At 36.5% G+C, this 21,277-nt stretch overlaps 1 protein-coding gene across 7 annotated transcripts in view; it reads left to right on the top strand.

Annotated features, from left to right (window-relative positions):
- The window catches only part of FAM185A (family with sequence similarity 185 member A), a 203,239-nt gene that overhangs the window by 133,698 nt on the left and 48,264 nt on the right, over positions 1-21,277 (top strand). For 5 of the 7 annotated variants that reach the window (XR_003002294.1, XR_003002293.1, XM_024738114.1 and 2 more), the window contains exons 1-4: positions 2,285-2,908; positions 5,446-5,555; positions 10,825-10,917; positions 15,747-15,885. Coding sequence is in view for 4 of the 7 variants with exons in the window: in XM_024738114.1 (XP_024593882.1) it covers positions 2,482-2,908; positions 5,446-5,555; positions 10,825-10,917; positions 15,747-15,885 (769 nt within the window). In the remaining 3 variants the exon portion in view is untranslated. Of the gene's footprint in view, positions 1-2,284; positions 2,909-5,445; positions 5,556-10,824; positions 10,918-15,746; positions 15,886-21,277 lie in introns of those variants that run through there. The other 2 variants (XM_024738115.1, XR_003002295.1) reach the window with 2 other exon arrangements.

Raw genomic sequence — 21,277 nt, 5'->3', positions numbered from 1 at the left:
TATTCATTTCATAAATAACTTTTTTTTCTCCAAAGGTGTCAGGAAGATAGAAGGACCTTTTGACAAAGTGGTAAGACGGCCAGACCTTCTAATTGTTTTTTAACCTTTCAAAACTTGTTTCTTCATCAATAATGTAAGCAAAATAATACTTGCCCTGCCAAACAGAGTGTTTTGTGAAGATACTATGAGATGATACATGTAAACATGCTTTGAATACTATAATGTCATACAGGTGGAAGGTAGTACTTTTATTGGTCATTACTGATATGTGGACAGACTTGCTACATGTCATTAGACCTTTAAAAGTATCAATAAATTTTTAATATCTTACATTAACCTTAATATACATAATTTTCTCCATTTTAAAACTCAGATGATCCAAAAAGTAATTTTTTGTCAATTTTCTTTTATTTGAAAATCGTAAAACAATGATTTTGCCACATATGCAATTATTGTTCAGTTGCCAACTCCACTAACTAGGTTTGCGTCAGAAAAGGAAAAATTACCATAGAAAGAAATTATCTATTAGGGTTTTCTATTTAATCTAAAAATGTTTGGCATGGGTACAACAAATTTAAGTGCATTCTCAACTTGCTTAAGCCAATGCCTTTTTCAAAGTTATTCCTGTGGGTTTTCATTAAAAAGACTGTTTGAAGATCAGTTTGAATAATTATGACCAAATGAAACACAAAGCCAAGGATAGAACTAGTATACAGTGGGAACTTGGTGAACCTAAAAGCTTGCACCTATTGTGAGCCTTCATAAGGAGGAAGAATAAGGAGGGAGGAAGGACTGGGACAGAAAGGAGGAAAGGATAACTTAAGAAAAACACTGAATTTCTAACAAGGTAATGGCTTGCAAAGCACCCTATGACTTGGGCCCCTGAGGACTTTAGCTCAGTTCATTAGGACTTTAGCCCATCCCTCTATCACTATTACTCCCAGTAATTCTGGTTATTGCACTTGGCCAAGGGCTTCAATTTTTTATGGCATTCAGTTTCAGCACTTGCATTTTATCGGACGTCATTGTTTGCAGGGTGTCTTTGCTAAAGAACTTAGGGAGTAATTTGTAGGAGGAGGAACTGGCACAGAAAGGGAGAGATAGCAGGAAAGGAGAAAATAAATCTTTTCTCATTTTTAAATTGCCCACAAAATAATAAAAGGTAAAACAGACCTTACGGAGTCATTTAGTACAATCCTTCTTCATCTTAAAGTGGAAGAAACAGGTGTAGGTGACACAGATAAACCAATGGCCGAGCCAGGAAAATAACCAATTCCATACTCTTCCCATGGCACTATGTCTCTCGCTCTCTCTCTCTCTCTCTCTCTCTCTCTCTGTCTCTTATTTTAGTCCTAAAACCGAGGATCATTTGTAGTCAAAGGGAACAGTGCTGCTGTCAACACAAATCGTGATCGCTCAGATTTTTCTTGGTAACTTAGAGTCTATGCTATAAAATAAAAATGTAATAATTTAAATTGCAACTTGGCAGCCTGTGCAGCGTGTTCACATCCATTATCTCATTTGATCCCTACAAAAACCCTTTGAGGCAAGACAAGGAAAGTATTATTGACCTCATTTTAAGAGCGAGCGGTTAAAACCCAGAGACGTTCAATGACTGACGTAAGATCACTTAGAGTCAGGAAGGAGACAGGACTCTAACGCTATTCCTACATTTGATATCAAAGAGGGAGTTTCCTCAGAAAACACTAACTGGTCTTGATCCTCTTGCCTAGGGATTCTCTGTCCCAAGGTACCCCGCACTAGTTTAATGAAGTTTGGAACTAACCACTCACTGAGGGTACTCCTATTTTGCATCTAGTTCTCACCTTTAAAAGCGCAATTTCCTACCACTTCCTCGGTCCTGATCCTTATTCAGGCTCCTATTTTTCTCTGTGAGTTTTGGCTTCCTCGTCTCACTCCAAAGCTCCACCCTCTCCAAAGAAGTAGCGTCCTCGGTATCCAAGGAAACCACACAGCCTTGCCCATCTTTCGCCTTCCACGCTTTCCATTGGCCAGTTGGATTCTGGTGTGATTTTCCCCCCCACCCCCACCCCGTCCCTCCAATGGATAATTGGCTAGAGGAAAGGAGCGCTTGCCTTCCGAGTCCCGTGTAACACCTGCTCTTACTAGCCTTAACAACCTTGCGCATTGCCTCTTGGGAAATGTAGTTTTTAAGCCGCCGAGCCCTTCGACGTCTGACACCATTAGAACTACCTATCCCACCGGCCTTTGCGAAAGGGCGGGAGGAGGCGAGGAGTCAGGGTCAGGGTGGATAGTTAGCGCTTTGAAATTCCAATTTGCCCCCGAGGCGTGTGTAGCTGAGGTTTAAATTGCTGAATGAAGTGAGCAGTCCTGCTGTTGCTTCAGCACACCCTCTCAAGTGCCTCCCTTTTGACTTGCGCCGGCACAGCGGCCAAGTCGACTGGCCGTGGCGAGACTAGCCTGTGGCTGAGGTGATCTGAGGGAGCGTGAGAGCACGCCATGTTCGTCCCCTGCTCGGGATGGGGGCTGGGCTGCCTCCGGCTCTGTCTGCTCCGAGTGTGGGCCAGCGAGGTCGCGGGGCGCTGTGCGTGCGGGGCCTGTCAGGCCCGGCTGTACAGCTCAGGTGGGTCCCAGCCCGACGTCTCTCGGTCTGGTCCCGCGTGTCGGACTCCGAAGGAGTGGGCACTTCTGGTGAGCCCTTTCGGCCGGCTGCGGACGCGGCTCCCGTGCTCCCTAGCCGTGAGGCCCCTGGACCCTCTCACCTACCCGGACGGCGACCGCGTGCTGGTGGCGGTGAGCGGAGTGGAGGGTGGGGCCGTGGCCAGCCTGCAGGTGAGGTACGACGAGGCGCAGAAGGAGGTGGCCATCGTGTCTGACGTCATCGACCCCCAGGCGTCCGTGGAAGTGAACGCGCCCCTGAAGTTTGGCAAGTGAAGTTTAAACGGGCTTGGGTCCCAGGGCACATCCAGTGAATTTATAGAATTAGGCCGACCTAATTTTTAATTGGTCCCTTTGGATCTGACTTTCCAACGTAATTTACAATTTACGCTTTCGGAGGTTGCCTCTTTTTTTCTGTTGTGCTTTGGGTTTCTGGGCAGTGGTTAGGAATTAGGTTCTCAATTACAGCAATTTTATAAATTGAATGGAAACATGATTTGGAATAATCTAAGCCGAATAACATTTGTGGAGCCCCTTCTGTTCTCCTTTGGCACTTTGTTCCTATTTGTGTCACTGCACTTCGTCGGTAACAATGTGGTGTATTTTTCAGGGTTAAAGTATATCTTGATAATCCACTCAGTGGCATGACAGACCATCCGCGTTTCCCCTTGCTCACTGCCTGGCGTCTGTCCCCAAACAGCCTTGTCTTTAGCATGTTCCATCGAACCTGGACCAGGTGTTTGGTTTCTGTTAGGCACCCGGCTTCTTACTGAAAACGTCACCACTCATTTTGGCCTAAGTAAATGATCTCTGAGTAGCAGGCCATGAAGAAAAACACATGGTAAGATTGCCTGGGAAACTTCAACTGATAATGGCTGCTAGATATGTTTCCTAGGTATTTGGGTTCCATGTTATTTCTCCCATGGAAACGACTGTGTACGCAACACTTTTCTAGGAAAGTCTTCCCTGGCTCTCCAACTTCCCGGGACTGAAGGAAGATACTAATGAAGATCGTAATAGCAACTAACACTTCTAAGATAATCTTTTCCAATCCTTACCGTTGCACTGTATTATAGACACTTATTGTCACCATTTAATATGAGGGAATTGAGATACAGCAAGTTTCATATACTAAGTATTTATTGTGGGTGAACAAGTAGAATAAATCCGTGCCTTCATGAAATTTAATTTGTAGTGGGGTTAGATCAAGAAATATGCCTATTTTCTCTCAGATATAAAGTGGTGGAGCTGAGATTTGAACTGACTGGAGTCTGCTGAACCACTATGCCTTATTGCTTCTCAACTTGTTTTTAACTAGCCTAGGTGAATAAGAGACCCTGATCTCAAAATGTTAACAGTCTGGGGTGGGGAGGAAGATTTGCCAATGTATTATGCAGTACAAAATAGACTGAGTATTGAACTAGAGATAAGCAAAATTTTATGGCAGCACAGAAAAAAATGGAACTACCCAAACCTTATTTGCTGATTCGTCTTTTTAGAGCCAGAATTTCATTTCCAATTTAGTGTTAACATGTGGATATTCCACAGGCCCTCAAATCAACATAATTCAATTTTACTCATACTTACTCATGTTCCTCCAGTTCGTGTGTAACTGTTTCAGTGAATGAGTGAGCGTAGCATTACTACCACTCAGTATGTAGCCTTAACTTCTCTACCCACCTACTGAGGCTAGAGTATATTTAGAAATTGTTTTCTTCTTCCCATGCCTATCATTACTGCTTGAGATCAAACCTTATGTTGTAACACTACTTAACTAGCTGAAAGTTTTGCAGTTACATTTGCATCCATGTAAGTATGGGGTAAAATTGTCTTTTTATGTATTTTATATTAATCCTAACCAAAATATTGCCTTTATAGAGACTGCCATATACTCAACTGTAGAAATTGATTTTTATGTCATGACTATTGGAATTGTAGTGCTAAGACCCCAGTAGTTTGTGTTTGGGGTAGCATTAATTCTCTGATCTGTTTTAAGGGAAATCATCAATATTTATTTGAACTAGGTATTAAATATCAGTGTTTTAAAAATTTTTAATTTTTATACAGAGACACCTAAATTGAATTTAAAGTTAAACTTTAAAGCTAAGTATGGCTTATTTGCCAAATTTTCTTCGTATATATCACTGTTATTTATCCACAATTTTTAGGTTTTAATATTCAGTACTAGATTTTTCAAAGTTGTTCCCACTTTTTATTACTTCAAATACCTTGTGATATAGCTGCATGATAATATCTTCATTTTTTACATATGAAAGGTTAGAGGTAGGATTTGAAAACCGAACTCATGGTCATATATACTGATCCATGCCACTCCTGCAGTAGGCTTTTTAACTTGGGGAAAGTTTGGGAACAAATCTTTAAACTTTCATGAATATAGAAGAGAATAAGCTAACTGACTTATCCAGTTCACCATAATGACTTGTTAACTTGCTGCACTCTTACTCAAATCTGTGTTTGTGTATTTTCTCAGTGGCGAAGAGGCTTCTGTGATCTTCTATAAGAACTGGAAGCTTTGACCTGCTTTACTTATCTCCTATGTTACTTTCTCTCTTTAGATGATATCTGCCAACAGAAATAACTGCTTTTTAAAAACTGGTAGAAAAGGGCTTTACATGTGGTCCTGTTGCTGTGGTGGAGATCCCTTACCTTTAGAGAGAGGCTGCTGACAGCTGTGTTCTTTCCAGGATTCAGTAAACTGAGGAGCTGGATTTCTGCGGGACACTGAAATGCTTTGGAGCTCATTAACCGTAGTACTAACTTGGTTTTTCTTTTTTTCATTTCTAGATTTGAATATCAAGTCATCAGGGTCTGGCTGTGTAAAAGTCGAAAATATTGAGTGTGATAATTGCAAAATTGAAACTGAACAGGGGACCAGCATCTTACAGTCAGTTAAGGTATAAATATTTTTCTAATTTTGTTTCAACGTTATTTTTTAAAACACCTTAAACTGTGAACTGCGGTATCAAATTAAGGTTATTATTCAAGCGTCGTTTATTGGAAATATTGAGTATCATTTATTCATCACTCAGAAATTCCTTGCAAAAAGTTTGTCAGTTCTGTTATGAAAGTATAGAGGTTGTAGCAACTTTGAAGGGTTTCGTCATGTTCCTTTTAGATTTCATTTCAAAGTGTACAGTGATACTAATAATACATTCTTAGTATTCTCAGATCTTACTAAGTTTAAGAAATTTTAGTTTTAACGAATGATTTTCTTCCATTTATTAAGGAGTGAGGAAAAGTCGTTAAGCATTATAAATTTGCTTAAAATATTAAATTAATCACATTTTTAATGTACCAGGTAGTTCATTACTTAAGGATTAAGTAGTTATTTGTGCTAAACAGCAAATGATTCGTCTCACTTTGTAACAACGCTTTTATATTTAATTTTCTTAAAATTAGATTGGTCTCACCTCTAAATGATTTCAAATACATCTCTGATAAGTTCTAGCTTATTGTTACTACTGATACTACTTACACTTGCATATTCAAAACTCAATACTTTTTTTTTTTTGCGGTACATGGGCCTCTCACTGCTGTGGCCTCTCCCATTGCGGAGCACAGGCTCCGGATGCTCAGTCTCAGCAGCCATGGCTCATGGGCCCAGCCGCTCTGCGGCATGTGGGATCTTCCCGGACCGGGGCACGAACCCGCATCCCCTGCATCCGCAGGCAGACTGTCAACCACTGCGCCACCAGGGAAGACCCAAAACTCAATACTTTTGTGAACTTTGGTGGTATGTAACTTTGTTGAAGTCAGGCATCTTTGCTTCATAATTGCAAAACATTTTCATTTTTAGATGCATCAACAGTAATTAGTATGATTAATTGGATGCATTTAAAAATTTTTACATTATTTGTTTTGTCCCAGCCACTTTTATTTGCACACCTACCTTTGGCATGTCTTCACATGTGAACCATTTCAGTAAATTTAGTTGCACAGGGACTTCCCTGGTGGTCCAGTGGTTAAGACTCCATGCTCCCAATGCAGGGGGCCTGAGTTTGATCTCTGGTCAGGGAACTAGATCCTGCATGCCGCAACTGAAAGAGCCTGCATGCCGCAACGAAGATCCTATGTGCCACAACTAAGACCCGGCGCAGCCAAAAAAATAAGAAAAGTTTAGTTGCACAAATATCAAAAACGATTAAAGAATACTATTACATATCCTTTTGGAAAAATGAGATGGTTCCAGTTCTTGTAGAAGATTGCACAATGAAGTTTTCATGTTGAGTGACTAAATGGATGAGAATACCATGGTTCATTTTTGTCCTTATAAATATATTGGTCTCTCATCAATGCTTGAATTTCAGAAATTCATCTAGAGTATTGTTCTCTGGAGACTTAGAGTCTTAGATTTTCAATTTCACGCGAAAATTAGAAGCTGCTGTACTGCTGTCTGTCTCTTTGCAATCATCTTTTGATCCATCTGATAATTCTGAAAGATCTATTTTGTCAGTTTTCTTTTTTCTGCCATTATGTGCATAAAATGAAAAATGATTTCTCAGCTTTGGCACTGTTGACATTTTGGGCTGGAAAATTCTTTGTTGTCAGGGGCTGACCTATGCACTGTGGGATGGTTAGCAGTATTCCTGGCTTCTACCAACTAAGTGCCAAGAAACACACTCACTTAGGACAATGAAAAATATCTCCACACATTGCCAAATGTCCTCTGGGGAACAAAAATCACCTTTAGTTGAGAACCATCATTTGAAGCAAGTTCATCATTCTTCTGTTGTCTTATTCTTTTAGACATTTTCTAGCATAGTTAGGAATAATTGACAAATAATAATGAAATAACTGCTAGGATAATGAAATAGCAGAATGTTATGAGACATATGAAAAATAAGAATACTAAAATCCCATAATGTATTTTAGATTTACAAAGGAGTCCAGTGAACCATTATGGTAATTTTAAGATAGAATGAGTTTTATTGTATTTAAAAAATGAGTAAATTTTCTATTTATTCTTTGGGGGACCTCTAAGAAAGAATAAAAGTCATGAAATATCAGTCCTACAAATAGAATAGCTCAAAAAAGAAATTCAAGAATTAGAATTGGGTCCGCTGAATCTTAATGGTAGTTAGGAGAATTAAGAGGTAAGAGAATTATTCTTGAGATCTTAGGATTTAACTGACTTAAATTCAGAATGGGAATGCTTCGTGAAATATCTGGTTTAAGTTTTAAATATAGTACAATATCATTATCTCTAATTAGTGATCGCCTATTAATGTAAGTTTCTCTTCCACTCATTTTAAGGATTTGAAATATATTTGATGTATGTTATAAGATGTTTATAGCAATAGTAACAGCTACTGTTTACTGAGTCCTTATTATGTACCCAGAAATGTAGCTAAGGCTTCATTTAATCCTTGAATTATCTTTTTATCAAGGAAGAAACTGTGAGCTACTAAGAGATTAAGGAACTCATTTAGGTTCCCACAGCTAATAAATTGAGCTAAAATTTGAACTTGGGTCTTTCTGCATTCCAAGCTCATGCTCTTTCCACCTTTCCTTATTGTCCAAGCAAAATGTCTGGCAGTACTAACTCACTGAATGCCACATATTTGCACTTTTAAAAAATGCAATAGTAATAGTTTATATTATACTAAATAGCTTCTGATTTATTTAAACATTTTAACTACTTTGTTTTGCATATTGAGGCAGGAGATAGATGGGCCCCAGGGTAAGCAGCTGGAGTTCATTCCCTGTGGCCAGAAACTTCAAAATATCAATAGCAGGACAATGGAGAGAGGAGGCTGGGCCCTTCCCAGATAAGAGATAAAAGACCACATATTCCTTATTCTCAAAGTCAAGGAGACCTTCCCAACTACACATGCCCAGAAAGGCTTCTTGGAGGTCCACAAGGGAGGGGGCACCACCCCAGAGTAAGTGAGGTCAACTGTGCATAGGCCTCTTTGCTAGAATCCATCTTGGCTGAGAGATGCATGCGCGCACACACACGGGGAAGATCCTGAGATATACCAAATACGGACTCAGAACCAGGCAAAGCAAGATGATTGGTCAAAGGAAACCTGGAAGAAATGTTCCATAAAAGTGATTCAAACTACCACAAGGTGGCAACTCTCTCTCTGAGCCCACCCATGTTTCTATCCACAAGAACTGTACTTTTTCCTCCTAAACACTTTACTTGCTTCACTACTTTCCGTCTCTATGTGAAAATTCATTTCTACACAGCTGATAGTCTAGGGCCTTGTCACTGGCCACTGGTCCCCAGTGGTCTAGTGGCTAGGATTCAGAGCTCTCACTGCTGCTGCCTGACTTCAATCTCTGGCAGGGAACTGAAATCTTGCTGCAGGCCGAGGCCACCCAAGATCAGTATGTTTTTAAATTTTATAATCTACTTTACATTTTTTGAAATTAGATGAGCTTTGAACTTAATGATAGCTATTAACATTTTTGTGCTTTAGACCTCTTTGAAAATATGATTATTTCCTTAGAAAAAATGCACACATATGAAATTTTGCTTACAATTTCATAAGTTTCACAGACTGTCTAGAATGTCGTGTAAACTTGGTTAAGAACTCCTGATTTAAATAAAATAACAGTTGTTTTGGAGATACTTTTTTCTAAGGTTCATCAGTTACTTGTCTGCTTGATAAAGACTGTATTAAATACAGTTTGACTTCTGACTCATGTTTCTATGGGCATGAAGTCTACCATGCTGTAATATAGATAAACTTTTTAAGAATGTTTCATTTTGCCCTTTTCACTGAATTTTTTTAACTTCATTCCTGGGCCATTTTACCCAAGGTTTTACTGTTTTTCCCCGAGTAAAGCAACCAGAGGTTGTTTTGTATTTTTTTTCCCAGTTTTTAGATAACGTCTCTACCGTTGCTGGTATTGGTGGGTTTGCTTTTGCTATTTTTCTTCTTCTGGTATTTACCTATTCTTTTTCTCTTTATAGATGTGGTAGAACTGAAGACTTATGCAAATATTAAGGTGAAGTAAGCTATCCTAAAAAATAGACCAAACATCTAATGGCTCACACACAACTATAGTTTATTTTTCATTTGTGTCCAAGTGTGTGGGTGACTCATTTCTATTCAGGTATTGTAGGTTCCCTTCATCTTCTGGCTCTGCTATCTGTTAGAGCCTTATTGTAATATACGTGCACCTGGTGGCAGGGGCAGAGCACAGAGAACGCACATTAGTTCTTCTAAAAGCACCAGCCTGGAAATTGCACATAACATTTCTATTTATATTCTGTTGGCAAGAACTGAGCAGCACCTAGGAGGTAAGGGAAGCTGGAAAACATTGTCTCTTCATGGGCCCAGCTATACTCTGTACTTCGGGAAAAAGTGGATTTTTGTGGACCTATCATAGTTAATGCCACACTTGCCAAGTGTGAAATCAAGTGTTACATACACACACATTTTTTTTTTGTCTAGCAGAGGAGGCTAACCGTAACTGCTATTTTCTTAGAGACATTTTCATTTAGTTCCAGTTTCTGGGCTGTGTTGTACTAGAAAATTTAACAGTCAGTGGGTTGTTATCCTAAGTGTGAATATATACTTCTTCAGGTGACTCCAGCAATAAGAATGTAGGATTTGAAATCATACAGAGCTTGAGTCTGTTAGTTTAGATTTTGTTGTTTTCTAATGTGTCACCTGATAAGGTTGTTTAACCTTTCTGATTCTTGGATTCCTTCCTCTGTAAAATGGGAAAAATATAATACCCATCTCTGAATTGTGAGAATTAAATGTTAGTTCACATAAAGTAGTGAACATTGTTATTTGGTGCAAAGAAAATGCCAAGTAAGTAATAAATATTACTGTTATTAATGATGAATATTAATAACGATGAACAGTGATTATTGTTGTCATCCTCATCATGATGTATGTTTAGTTAGCCATTGTGATCTTTGATTCCCAACCCTTTCTTCAGTGAAGCTACCAGAACACCCAAGTATCTTTTTTTTTTCCTTTGAGTCCAAGGAGCTTTATTTAATCACTTTAACAGCAGTTGACATTCTTTTCTCACTGATGTTATTATTCCAAACAGTGCATTTCTATTCATTTCTACTTCCTCTTTTACTGCTTTATTATTATTTTAAAAGAAATGTATAAAATGTTGGAACATTTTTTATTAGTATAAGTCAAATTTATTGTCTCTTTTTCTATGTGAATTTTTGTATTTGTCTTTCAGAGTCAAAAATTACATATTCAAACAAAAGGAGGTAAAGTGATCTGCCTGGGAACGGTTTATGGAAATATAGATATTCATGCATCAGATAAAAGTGTAAGATTGTAATTTTCTTTTCTAGTACTTGCAATTTTGCATCTGGTTGGCTCACACAGTGGGTAGATTCTGCAAAATTTGTGGCAAAACATTCCCTTTTTAATGCATTTGAGTTCATTAGTAAATTCAAACTTGAACTGAGATGATTAAATATTATACAATTTAATTTTAAATTTGTGATTTAATACTTTTGATAGATATTTAGTTACTTATTTGGAATCAGTAACATCTTTTTATAACTTTTAAGTTTTATTTTTTTAAAGTTTTTTTTTTGATGTGAACCATTTTTAGTGTCTTTTGAATTTGTTACAATATTGCTCCTGTTTTATGATTTGTTTTTTTGGCCACGAGGCATGTGGGGTCTTAGCTTCCCCACCAGGGATTGAACCCACACCCCCTCCATTGGAAGGCGAAGTCTTAACCACTGGACCACCAGGGAACTCCCTCAATAACATCTTTAAATTCTTAATATTTCTTTAAAAAAATTTTTCGCATTGAAGTGTAGTTGATTTACAGTGTTGTGTTAATTTCTGCTGTACAGCAAAGTGACTCAGTTATACACACATATACATTCTTTTTTATACTCTTTTCCATTATGGTTTATCCCAGGATATTAAATATAGTTACCTGTGCTATACAGTAGGACCTTGTTGTTTATCCATTCTATATGTAATAGTTTGTGTACTAACCCCAAACTCCCAGTTCATCCCTTGCAAATACTTAATATTGAATTCTAATTCTGAAGAGATTTTACTCTTAATGATCATGGGTTAAAATCAGTCATTACATAATACCAAAATAAGTGGGATTAAATTTTTCTTATTGTTAGGTTTATTTGAGTATTTTTTCCAAGTCCTGTTTATTTTGCCTTTAGGCAATTTTAGGAGTTTCGAAACTCAACTTTCTTCAGTGTTTTCCACAAGATGGCACCATTAGACAGCATTACTGTTCTCCAAAAGCTTTTATTATTCATAGGAACTTTGATTGTTATAAGACAGTTTGCATTTTTTCAGTCAACTTTTGTTGCTTTCTGTGGTTTAGCATAGTATTAAGAATAAAGGTATAATTTTGAAGTATAAATTGTCACAATTTTTTAGCATGATCAGTAATGTTTTAAATCTTTTAGAAAGGTCTGAGCCACGTTTTGTTTTACAGTTAGACAATTTGCAAGGATTCTTTTGTCATAAATTTGTTCAATTCCATACTCAGCTGTATTCTCCGATAATTGGTGGGGAGGAATTGTATCTTATATGTAGATTATTGTTGGCATAATTAAACAAGGTAGGTTATAACACTAATTGTTCTACAATTGTCACTTTTATTTTCCATCACCTTTCTCTTAGAACCTGTGGGAGACTGTTTAAACCCAAATATTCAAATTTATCTTTTTAAAAAGTGGTGAAAGACACTGCCTGGCTTTATGTGGCAGCTGTTTTGAGACAGCATTTAGTTTCACCTCTCTGATTGTTGTGGTCTTGGAGGTGCAAAAGGGAAATTGGACAACTGCAGTTGCAGAATATTGCATATTGATGTTCACATGTAACTATCAAAGAGGAATTTAAATCATCTTAATTATTTTCTATTTTTAATATTTTGACCACTATTTCCACTCATTATCCTCTCAACTTTCATGGTTTATTGAATATTCATTTATTCCTACTTTCTGTTATACTATTTTGTTTCCTGCCTGATGGAGTTTTGTGTTGTACTAAAGAATCAGTTTTGATATTTCTTTCTATTTATATTATGCATAGTATTAATTTTTAAGGCATGTTTCTGAGGTTTTATATAAAATAAGTTCTTATGAAATATGTTAACTTTTGATATACAACTTCCATAGAAATGTGTTTTGGATATTTGAGAGGCAGCATAGTGAATTGGTTTAGAGCACATAATTGAGAACCAGAGTACCTGGGTTTGAATCCTGGCTCAGCCACTTACTAAGCTCTTTAACTTCAGATGAGTTATTTAACCTCATTTTTCTGGAAAATAGAATAATAGTAATGACATTAACTCACACTGGTTGTTATGAGGATTAAATGAGTTAATGAATAATACAGATAAGGTACTTAAAATAATGTCTTGCATAGCTAACTCCATTATGGTGTCGACTATAATGATGATGATAAAGGTAAGTAAAACACAGGAAAGGTAATTTGGCCAGTCCTAGACCTACCAGTTAATTTTACTGAGACTGTGTTTCATTATTCATAAAATAGGGATGGTATTGTTTGTTTTTTCTGCTCAAAAAGATTGTGAGAATCAAGTGAGCATTATAAACACTTAACAGTATATTCTTTATGTATCATTTTATATGGAATGGCTGTTTTTAAATTGTATTGTTAATTTCAGTATCCTAAGTTTGATACAGACAAGATAGAAATCCATTGTATGAATGGATTGTTGAATGAATGATTGTTGAATGAATTGATAATATAGTTATCAGTTGACCTTTCTTTCTTAGTTTGGGCTACAAGGCCACAGTTTTTCCTTAAAACTTCATTTTTATTTTATAATGTTGATTTATAATAACTAAACTTTATGAAAAAAATTTCCTCTTGTATAGAAAAGCAAATTAATTTATAGCACTATCTCTCTAAGAAAGGTATTTTTGGATCTACATTTTGTTCTTTCTTTAAATATCTACTTCACTTAATAAGTAAGCTGTACAGTTTAATCTATTTTTTTGAGTGTTTGTTCCATTAGCATTAGTAACTATAAATAAGATCCTCAATATTTTGCTGTAAACTATGGTGTCCTAAGTTTAATTGTTCTAGTTAGTATCTGATATAGTGCATTATGTATGGCCCTTAGTGAATTTTCTACTTCTTTGAAATTAATTTTACGGATTGATTGGTTAAAATAGCTGTATTATTGTGATGAGGAGTGTTGTACTTTTGCTTGCTTTCATTTAGTTTGGTGGGGCAGGGGAGGATATTTTTTAGCTTCCTACAGGGTAAGATATTTAGTGTTTAATGAACAAAGTAAATCCTTGGCATTTTCCTGATAACTCATAAGGAGTGTCTTAAAAGCTTTATTTGGTTGTGGGGAGAGTCTAACCAAAAGTTCCCCCTTGCCAATTCAATAAAGTTTCAAGTCTTCTTGCAACATTTATCTTTTCATATTCCCTAAAACAGCCTCACTATTTATAAAAAGCTAGAGTATTCATACTTGTTGTCTGCTTTATGGAAATACTTGGAGAATTTTAAGCTATGCATAAAGCAACTTTTCATGAAGAAATTTTGTAGGTAAAGCATAAATTTTTTCAGAAATTTTAAACCTTACTATTACACTGAGGAACGCAAAACGTGTATTCTCACAAATCTGAATGTATATAAAATATCTTTCTTTGACAGATTTATTGAAACTAGATTTTTAAAAAATTCCTATGAATCCATAATTAGCTGTAGCAGATAAGAAGCAATTGGTATTTTATATACCTAATAAAAGTCCATTAAAAACCAAAATTATATACTTCAAATCTGGACAGCAAAGTAATTTTAGTTTGCTTTCCATAACAACCTCTGGGTACTTTAATTTCTGTTTTTATAGTTTATCTGTCTTCTAATATTTTAGGATTCTTGAAACTCAATTCTTATTAAATAATATTTCGAACTCAACAATTTTTGAAGGAAGTATAATGATTGAATATAATACTGATGCCAATGTGTTGAAAAACAATGATGTTCTTTCTTTAAATACCTCAGTGTAATGCTTGAATTTGACCCTGGGCAAAACTGTGACAAGCCTTCCTAGTGATTCAGTTTTTATGTCAACAATTTTATATTAACGCTCACTTTATGCTTACAAAACATTTGTTTAAAATACTATAAAGATAATTTGGAATCCTTAATTAGATACCTTCATTTTACATTGGGCTCAATATTTGAGACATAAATGCATACTGAATTTTGTTAGAGAAGTTTAGGGATAAATACAAAAATCCTTCCATTTTGTTCAGTGGAAAGCTACTGACTAATTAGATGTAAAGTGGAAAAATTCTAGAAGTAATAGTGTATTCACTACATTAACAGATGAAATGAGAAACATCATACGAGAGTCCAATAAAATCAGATAAAATGTATGCTAAAATTTAAAACCCATTCATGAGTTAAACAGCAACAACAACAAAACAGATTTGAAATAGAAGGGAACTTCTTTAATCTAAAAAAAAAGGGATCTAGAAGATATCTATAGCAAACACCATACTTAATGATGCAATGTTGTAAGCTTTCCCTCTGAGAATAGGAATAAGATAAGGATGCTTACTTGTTATCTCATCACTTCTATTCACTGTTAAATTGGAGGCCTGAGCCAGATTGTAAGGCGGGAAAGAACAGAAAAAGCAGTATTAATATGAGGATTAGAAGGGAAGAAATGAAACGATCACTTGTAAAGAATATAATTATGCATGTAGAAAAATTGTTTTAATTCAGGTAGATTATTAAAATCAGTTAAGTGAGTTTAGTGAGGTTTTGGATTTAAGGTCAAATACAAAAGCCAGTTAAGATAAAATGAAGTTTAAAAAGCTATCTTTTATAATAACATTTAGAATACATCAAATAGGAATAAATTTAACAAAAGATGAAGAACTCTACGTAGAAAATATAAAACATTATTAAGAGAAATTAAAGAAAATCTAAATAAATGAAGGAATATAATGGGTCTATTCCACAGAGAAAACACTGTTGCTCATAATCTTGTATTTAGAGCTGGGGAATTGAAGTCAATAAATTGGCCGTGTACTGTACATATTAGTTGCCCACTAATTCTGGCTTTTTACCAGTCTTCATTTTATAATGAACTGATTTGAGTCTTTCTCTTACTAGACTGTGACCGTAGATAAACTGCAGGGAAGTTCTGTTAATGTATCTACTGAAGATGGTTTGCTGAAAGCCAAGTGTCTTTACACAGAATCATCATTTCTATCTTCTGCTGCTGGGGATATTACATTAGGAAGTGTTCATGGTAAGGTGACAGAGGCCTAATACATCTTAGATATGCCACATGACATAAATTTTAAGAGATGACTGTGTTTCTTTGTAGGTGAAGGAGGATCTGCCGATAGGAAGCTGCCCCTCTAAATAATTAATTGCAGAGTAACCATCTTTTAAAAAACCCACAACATAAAGTGACTCATATGGTACTGAATTTTATTTTGGCAAGAAATTGAATATTATGCTGTTATTCATGAAGCTAATAATAATTCTGATTTTTAATGCATTTCTTTATAGAAGGCAGCAAACAACAAGGAAATATGTGCAGGAATATTCAGAGGAAAGCACAATTAAATAAAAGCAGTGTTAAAAAATAAAGATGGGTTCTGAGTGATTGCTTTTATGTTATGATAGAAAAGCTAAGGATTAAATAAACTAATGAAACATTTGTGTGAGATCCGATTATAGCAATTCAGTGATACTAATTTTGGCTGAAATGCTTTATGTGTATTAGTACTAGCACCAGGTCCTCCCAGTGCCCTGCCATTTTCAGTTTTCTTTAATTAAATATCATCTTGTGACTTTTAAAACATGTCTCTGCAGATATGTAATATTACTTAGTTAACTTTTGTGTTATTGAAAGAAAAGAAGAGAATGTAATGGTGAAGTAATATGGCAAAGGGCATGCTGGTATTCAGTGTCACTCAGCATGCTTCTTCAGTTCCCACATAGCAGATGATTTAAGTCCAGGTATGTTTTCTGAAATATGTACACATAGAATTAAGAATCTCTTATCCTGGCAAGTAGTATATACACATCTGCTAAATGCCTTTTGGACCATTTTCCAGGAGTTATAGACAAACTTTTGCTGTACGTAGTCCACTCATTTAACTTCTGTAGGAAAGCTGAATATATTTATCTATACATTTTGGTAAAACCTCCAGATTTTAGTAGTCAGCATGAATTATTAGGTGGTATTAGAAAACCTGGCTAGTGCAAACCATGCTATTTAGCAAATTGGCAGGTAGTCTTACAGTTTAAAAAAAATCTGAAAAAATGAGTACTTATATGCTTGAAATAATTCTTGAACCTCAATTTCATAGTTAAACCTCATCAACCATTCTTGTAGGGTTAAGGTATTATTTGAGTCCAAAATAAAGCAAATAGTTTTGTTAGTTATTCATCAGTTTTGTTGTTTTTTGTTTTGTTTACTGAGGTGTGCCTTGAATAGTTCTGGTAATTTGTAACTCCATATTTCAACAATGACTTTTATGTAAGCATTGTATTTTTAACTGTTAATTGTGATTAAAAGTACTGTACTTAATATATTGAGTAATTTTTAGTGGAAAATTAATTCCTTATCATGTCACATGTTGATTAACACCCAGGATAAGAACAGCTCTGTTCTCTGCAGTGCTTTATACCGTGTTTACACTGAATTCATTAATGTTTAAATTTTTTTGCTTTCTTTTAAGTAAGTTGAGAATTGAACTTGGTATATTAGTAGCTTACATGATAGTAAAACAGATGTACTTTTTTGAAGCAGTCCTCAAAATACTCTACGTCTCTTTTTTTTTTTAACATCTTTATTGGTGTATAATTGCTTTACAATAGTGTGTTAGTTTCTGCTTTATGACATAGTGAATCAGCTATAAATATACATATATCCCCATATCCCCTCCCTCTTGCGTCTCCCTCCCACCCTCCCTATCCCACCCCTCTAGGTGGTCACAAAGCACCTAGCTGATCTCCCTGTGCTATGCGGCTGCTTCCCACTAGCTATCTGTTTGACATTTGGAAGTACATATAAGTCCATGCCACTCTCTCACGTCATCCCAGCTTACCCTTCCCCCTCCCCGTGTCCTCAAGTCCATTCTCTACGTTTGCGTCTTTATTCCTATCCTGCCCCTAGGTTCTTCAGAACAATTTTTTTTTTTTTTAGATTCCATATATATGTGTTAGCATATGGTGTTTGTTTTTCTCTTTCTGACTTATTTCACTCTGTAAAATACTGTAGGTCTCTTGATTACTTACAGTGGCTGAAATGGAAACAAATTGCTAGGAATAAAAGAGTTCATTCTTTAGCCTTTATAAAACCTTTTATATTTACTGACCTTTAATGTGAAGTCAAATATCTTTCCTTTGGTGGTTTCAATCTGAGCCAGACCTAGATCCTCTTTTGAACTGTTGTCTCTGGTTGGGATTTTGAAAGACTCTGAGATGGAAATTAGAGTGTAGCAAATTTACCAGGGAGGCCTCTGGGGACCAGTGCCATACAAAGGAACAAAGCCCAGTTTCCACAGGAGAGGTTAGACTTGATAAGTCTCAACAACCCCAAAAGGGTGCTCTGAAGCTGGGATGGTCCTCAGAATTGTCTCAATTTGGGGTGAGGGGAGATGGACCTTTATATCCCCAATCCTTAGATGCAAACTGCCCCAGAAGCACAATGATCTTGGATCAAAATGGCTCTCTTCAGATAAGGCAATTCCCTAAGAGAGCAGAGAGCTGAAGACTGTCTGCCAGTAGTACTCCCAATAGATAGGAAAATAAGCCCTGCAGTTACAAAGGGGTTCTGAATGATGGCTCATAGCACCGACTACCGTTATATTTGTTCATTCGTGCAGTACATGTATTGACAACCTACTGTGTGCCAGATTTTCAGGCACCAAGGGTATGAAGTTGTGCAGGAGATGATACCTGTCCTTAAAGAACTCACGGTCTAGTGGAAGGACTGAGCATCATTTTCCTTGTTTGTAATACTAGTAGAGCAGAGAGAAGTAGGAGAAGGGAAAATTTGATCCAGTTGCCACTGTAAAAGAGGTTCCATGGGCTTCCCTGGTGGCGCAGTGGTTGAGAGTCCGCCTGCCGATGCAGGGGACACGGGTTCGTGCCCCGGGCCGGGAAGATCCCACATGCCGCAGAGCGGCTAGGCCCGTGAGCCATGGCCGCTGAGCCTGCGCGTCCGGAGCCTGTGCTCCGCAACGGGAGAGGCCACAACATTGAGAGGCCCGCGTAACGCAAAAAAAAAAAAAAAAAAGAGGTTCCATGTTGTTCAGCCCTGCTTTCTCCATCTAGTCCTTGGCCCTCATTCTGCTTGGTTTTTCAGTGGTAGTAAGTATATGAAAGAGAGAGATTTGAAAAAAAACATCTGCATTTCTTAGTCATACTCTGTGCCTGCCTACTTTTTAAATTACCCTTAAGAGAGGCCCAAGTTTCTTGCCTCCCCCTCCTATGCCATCCGTATTTCCATCCTTGTCCTAAGGGATTATATGCACATGTTCCTTGAGTTTGGAGTGTGGAGGTGGGATGGGTACGGAAGAACAGGCAGTGTTCTAGCCCTACATCCTAATAGGTTAGAAGATTGGAGTCGTGACTGGTGGAAGGACAGTCTCTATGCTCTAGCTACTGGGATTTTAGTAGGGAGAGATACCTCCCAAGGATCATCCCAAGCTGGAACTCTGAATACATATTCCACTGAAGTCTTTGTTCAAAGTGGTGATGGTCATATAACACCAATTAGATCCATATTTTGGCTGTATTTAAATAAACTAGCTTGGGAATCTTAAAACTTACTTTTACAGGAAAATATGTTGCTACTTCTAAACATCTGACTTACAGAAAACAAATTCATAAGAATTATTCTTAGAATTCTTAGAATACACATTCTAAGACCTGCCTGTTCAGGATTTATTTAGTTTGGCTTCTTTTTCTTTTTTTTTTTAATGTAAATTTATTATTATTATTTTATTTATTTATTTATTTTTGGCTGCATTGAGTTTTCATTGCTGTATGCGGGCTTCTCATTGCAGTGGCTTCTCTTGTTGCAGAGCACGGGCTCTTGTTGCAGGCGCAAGGGCTTCAGTAGTTGTGCCTCGTGGGCTCTAGAGCACAGGCTCAGTGGTTGTGGCACACGGGCTTAGTTGCTCTGCGGCATGTGGGATCTTTCCAGACCAGGGCTTGAACCCATGTCCCCTGCATTGGCAGGTGGATTCTTAACCATTGCACCACCAGGGGAGTCCAAGTTTGGCTTCTTTTTCTTAAGGTAGATTTTTTTTTAAACCCAACATACAGATGTTGTAAAAAGCCATTTGTACCACAAATATGATGACAATAACTGTCTTTTTCATAGATTTACCAGGTATATGAGTTTGGAGCCCTTGTGTTAATAGGTTGGGGGTGGTTGTTTGCAAGCAAACATGTATTGAGTGCCTAAGTGAGCCAGCCCATTTTATTTAATGGATAATTGGCTGTTTACAAATGAAGAAAACAAAACTTAGAAATGTCTAACTGTTTGCTCTCAATTATAAGTTAATTAGTGGAAGAGCAAGAATTTGATCCAGGTTTCTTGACTTTTTAGGAGATGTTTTTAAACAGTGTTCAAACAAATGTGTGCACATAGCCATGGTGAATTTCTTGATTGCAACCCAAATTCCATCATTGCTTTGAGGGCTACCTGGGTCACTCTAGAGATGTTTCCTCTAGACAGACAGCACTACAACACAGATGCACTGCTTCAGCTGGGTTCTAAATTGTAAACTCCAATTTCAGGATTTTTGTGCCTTATGAAAATGTGGTGTTCCATATAGTGTTTGGGTTCAGCTTAGCTCCGTGGAGCCATTCAGGGACTCGGTTCATTCTTTAAAAGTGATGCTGCTATCTTCAGTGTGTGGCTTCTAAGTCTTCCATGAAAGGAAGACAGAGCATGAAATTTATTTCTTGTCTGTATATTCTTTTTGTTCATATACCCTTATGCAAACTAATACCGAACATACTCCTGAATACTTAAGAGGTAATGAGGAAAGGGAAAATGAAAGGAGTAATATGTCTTTCCTGGCTTTGCAAATTGACTCCTGTGTGTAGAGAAGGGAAAAATCTATCTTGAATGGTTTTCAAAATGAAATTTTTAAGTAGAGCTAACAATATTTTCTTGGTAAGAAAATGAGTAATCTAATTGACTAGTAATATTTACTATTTATAATGTTGGTTGAATCACATTTTTAAGTATGTGTGCCTTCTAATACAAAAGAAACTAGTTTATTCATTGACTCAACAAATATTCCCCAATGTTCTGGCACTGAGAACCTAGTGGGAAAATGAGTACTTGGATAGTTTGTGTTTAGATATAAAATTTTGTGACAGTTTACTATCTTGATTTCCTTCTAAATTATAAAAAATTAGATTCTGTGTAAAGTACATTTTATTATATTCTGCTCTTTGAATATTTGTGATTTTAAAAGAATTCTGTACATGTATATATAAGATATACATGTATTTATATATATTCTAGTAAATATATATTTTAAATATAGGTATATAGTCTCCTGACTTAGAAAGAAAAGCTTCCTTGAAATGGTTTGCTGGGATTGATTTTATTTATGACATAATTTAAACAAATTAATTAGGGTTAATATTGTAGGAGTACT

The sequence above is a fragment of the Neophocaena asiaeorientalis genome, unplaced genomic scaffold, assembly GCF_003031525.2.
Source record: "Neophocaena asiaeorientalis asiaeorientalis breed wild unplaced genomic scaffold, Neophocaena_asiaeorientalis_V1.1 scaffold170, whole genome shotgun sequence".
NCBI classification, from domain to species: domain Eukaryota; kingdom Metazoa; phylum Chordata; class Mammalia; order Artiodactyla; family Phocoenidae; genus Neophocaena; species Neophocaena asiaeorientalis.
This window is presented reverse-complemented; position numbering and strand designations above follow the sequence as displayed.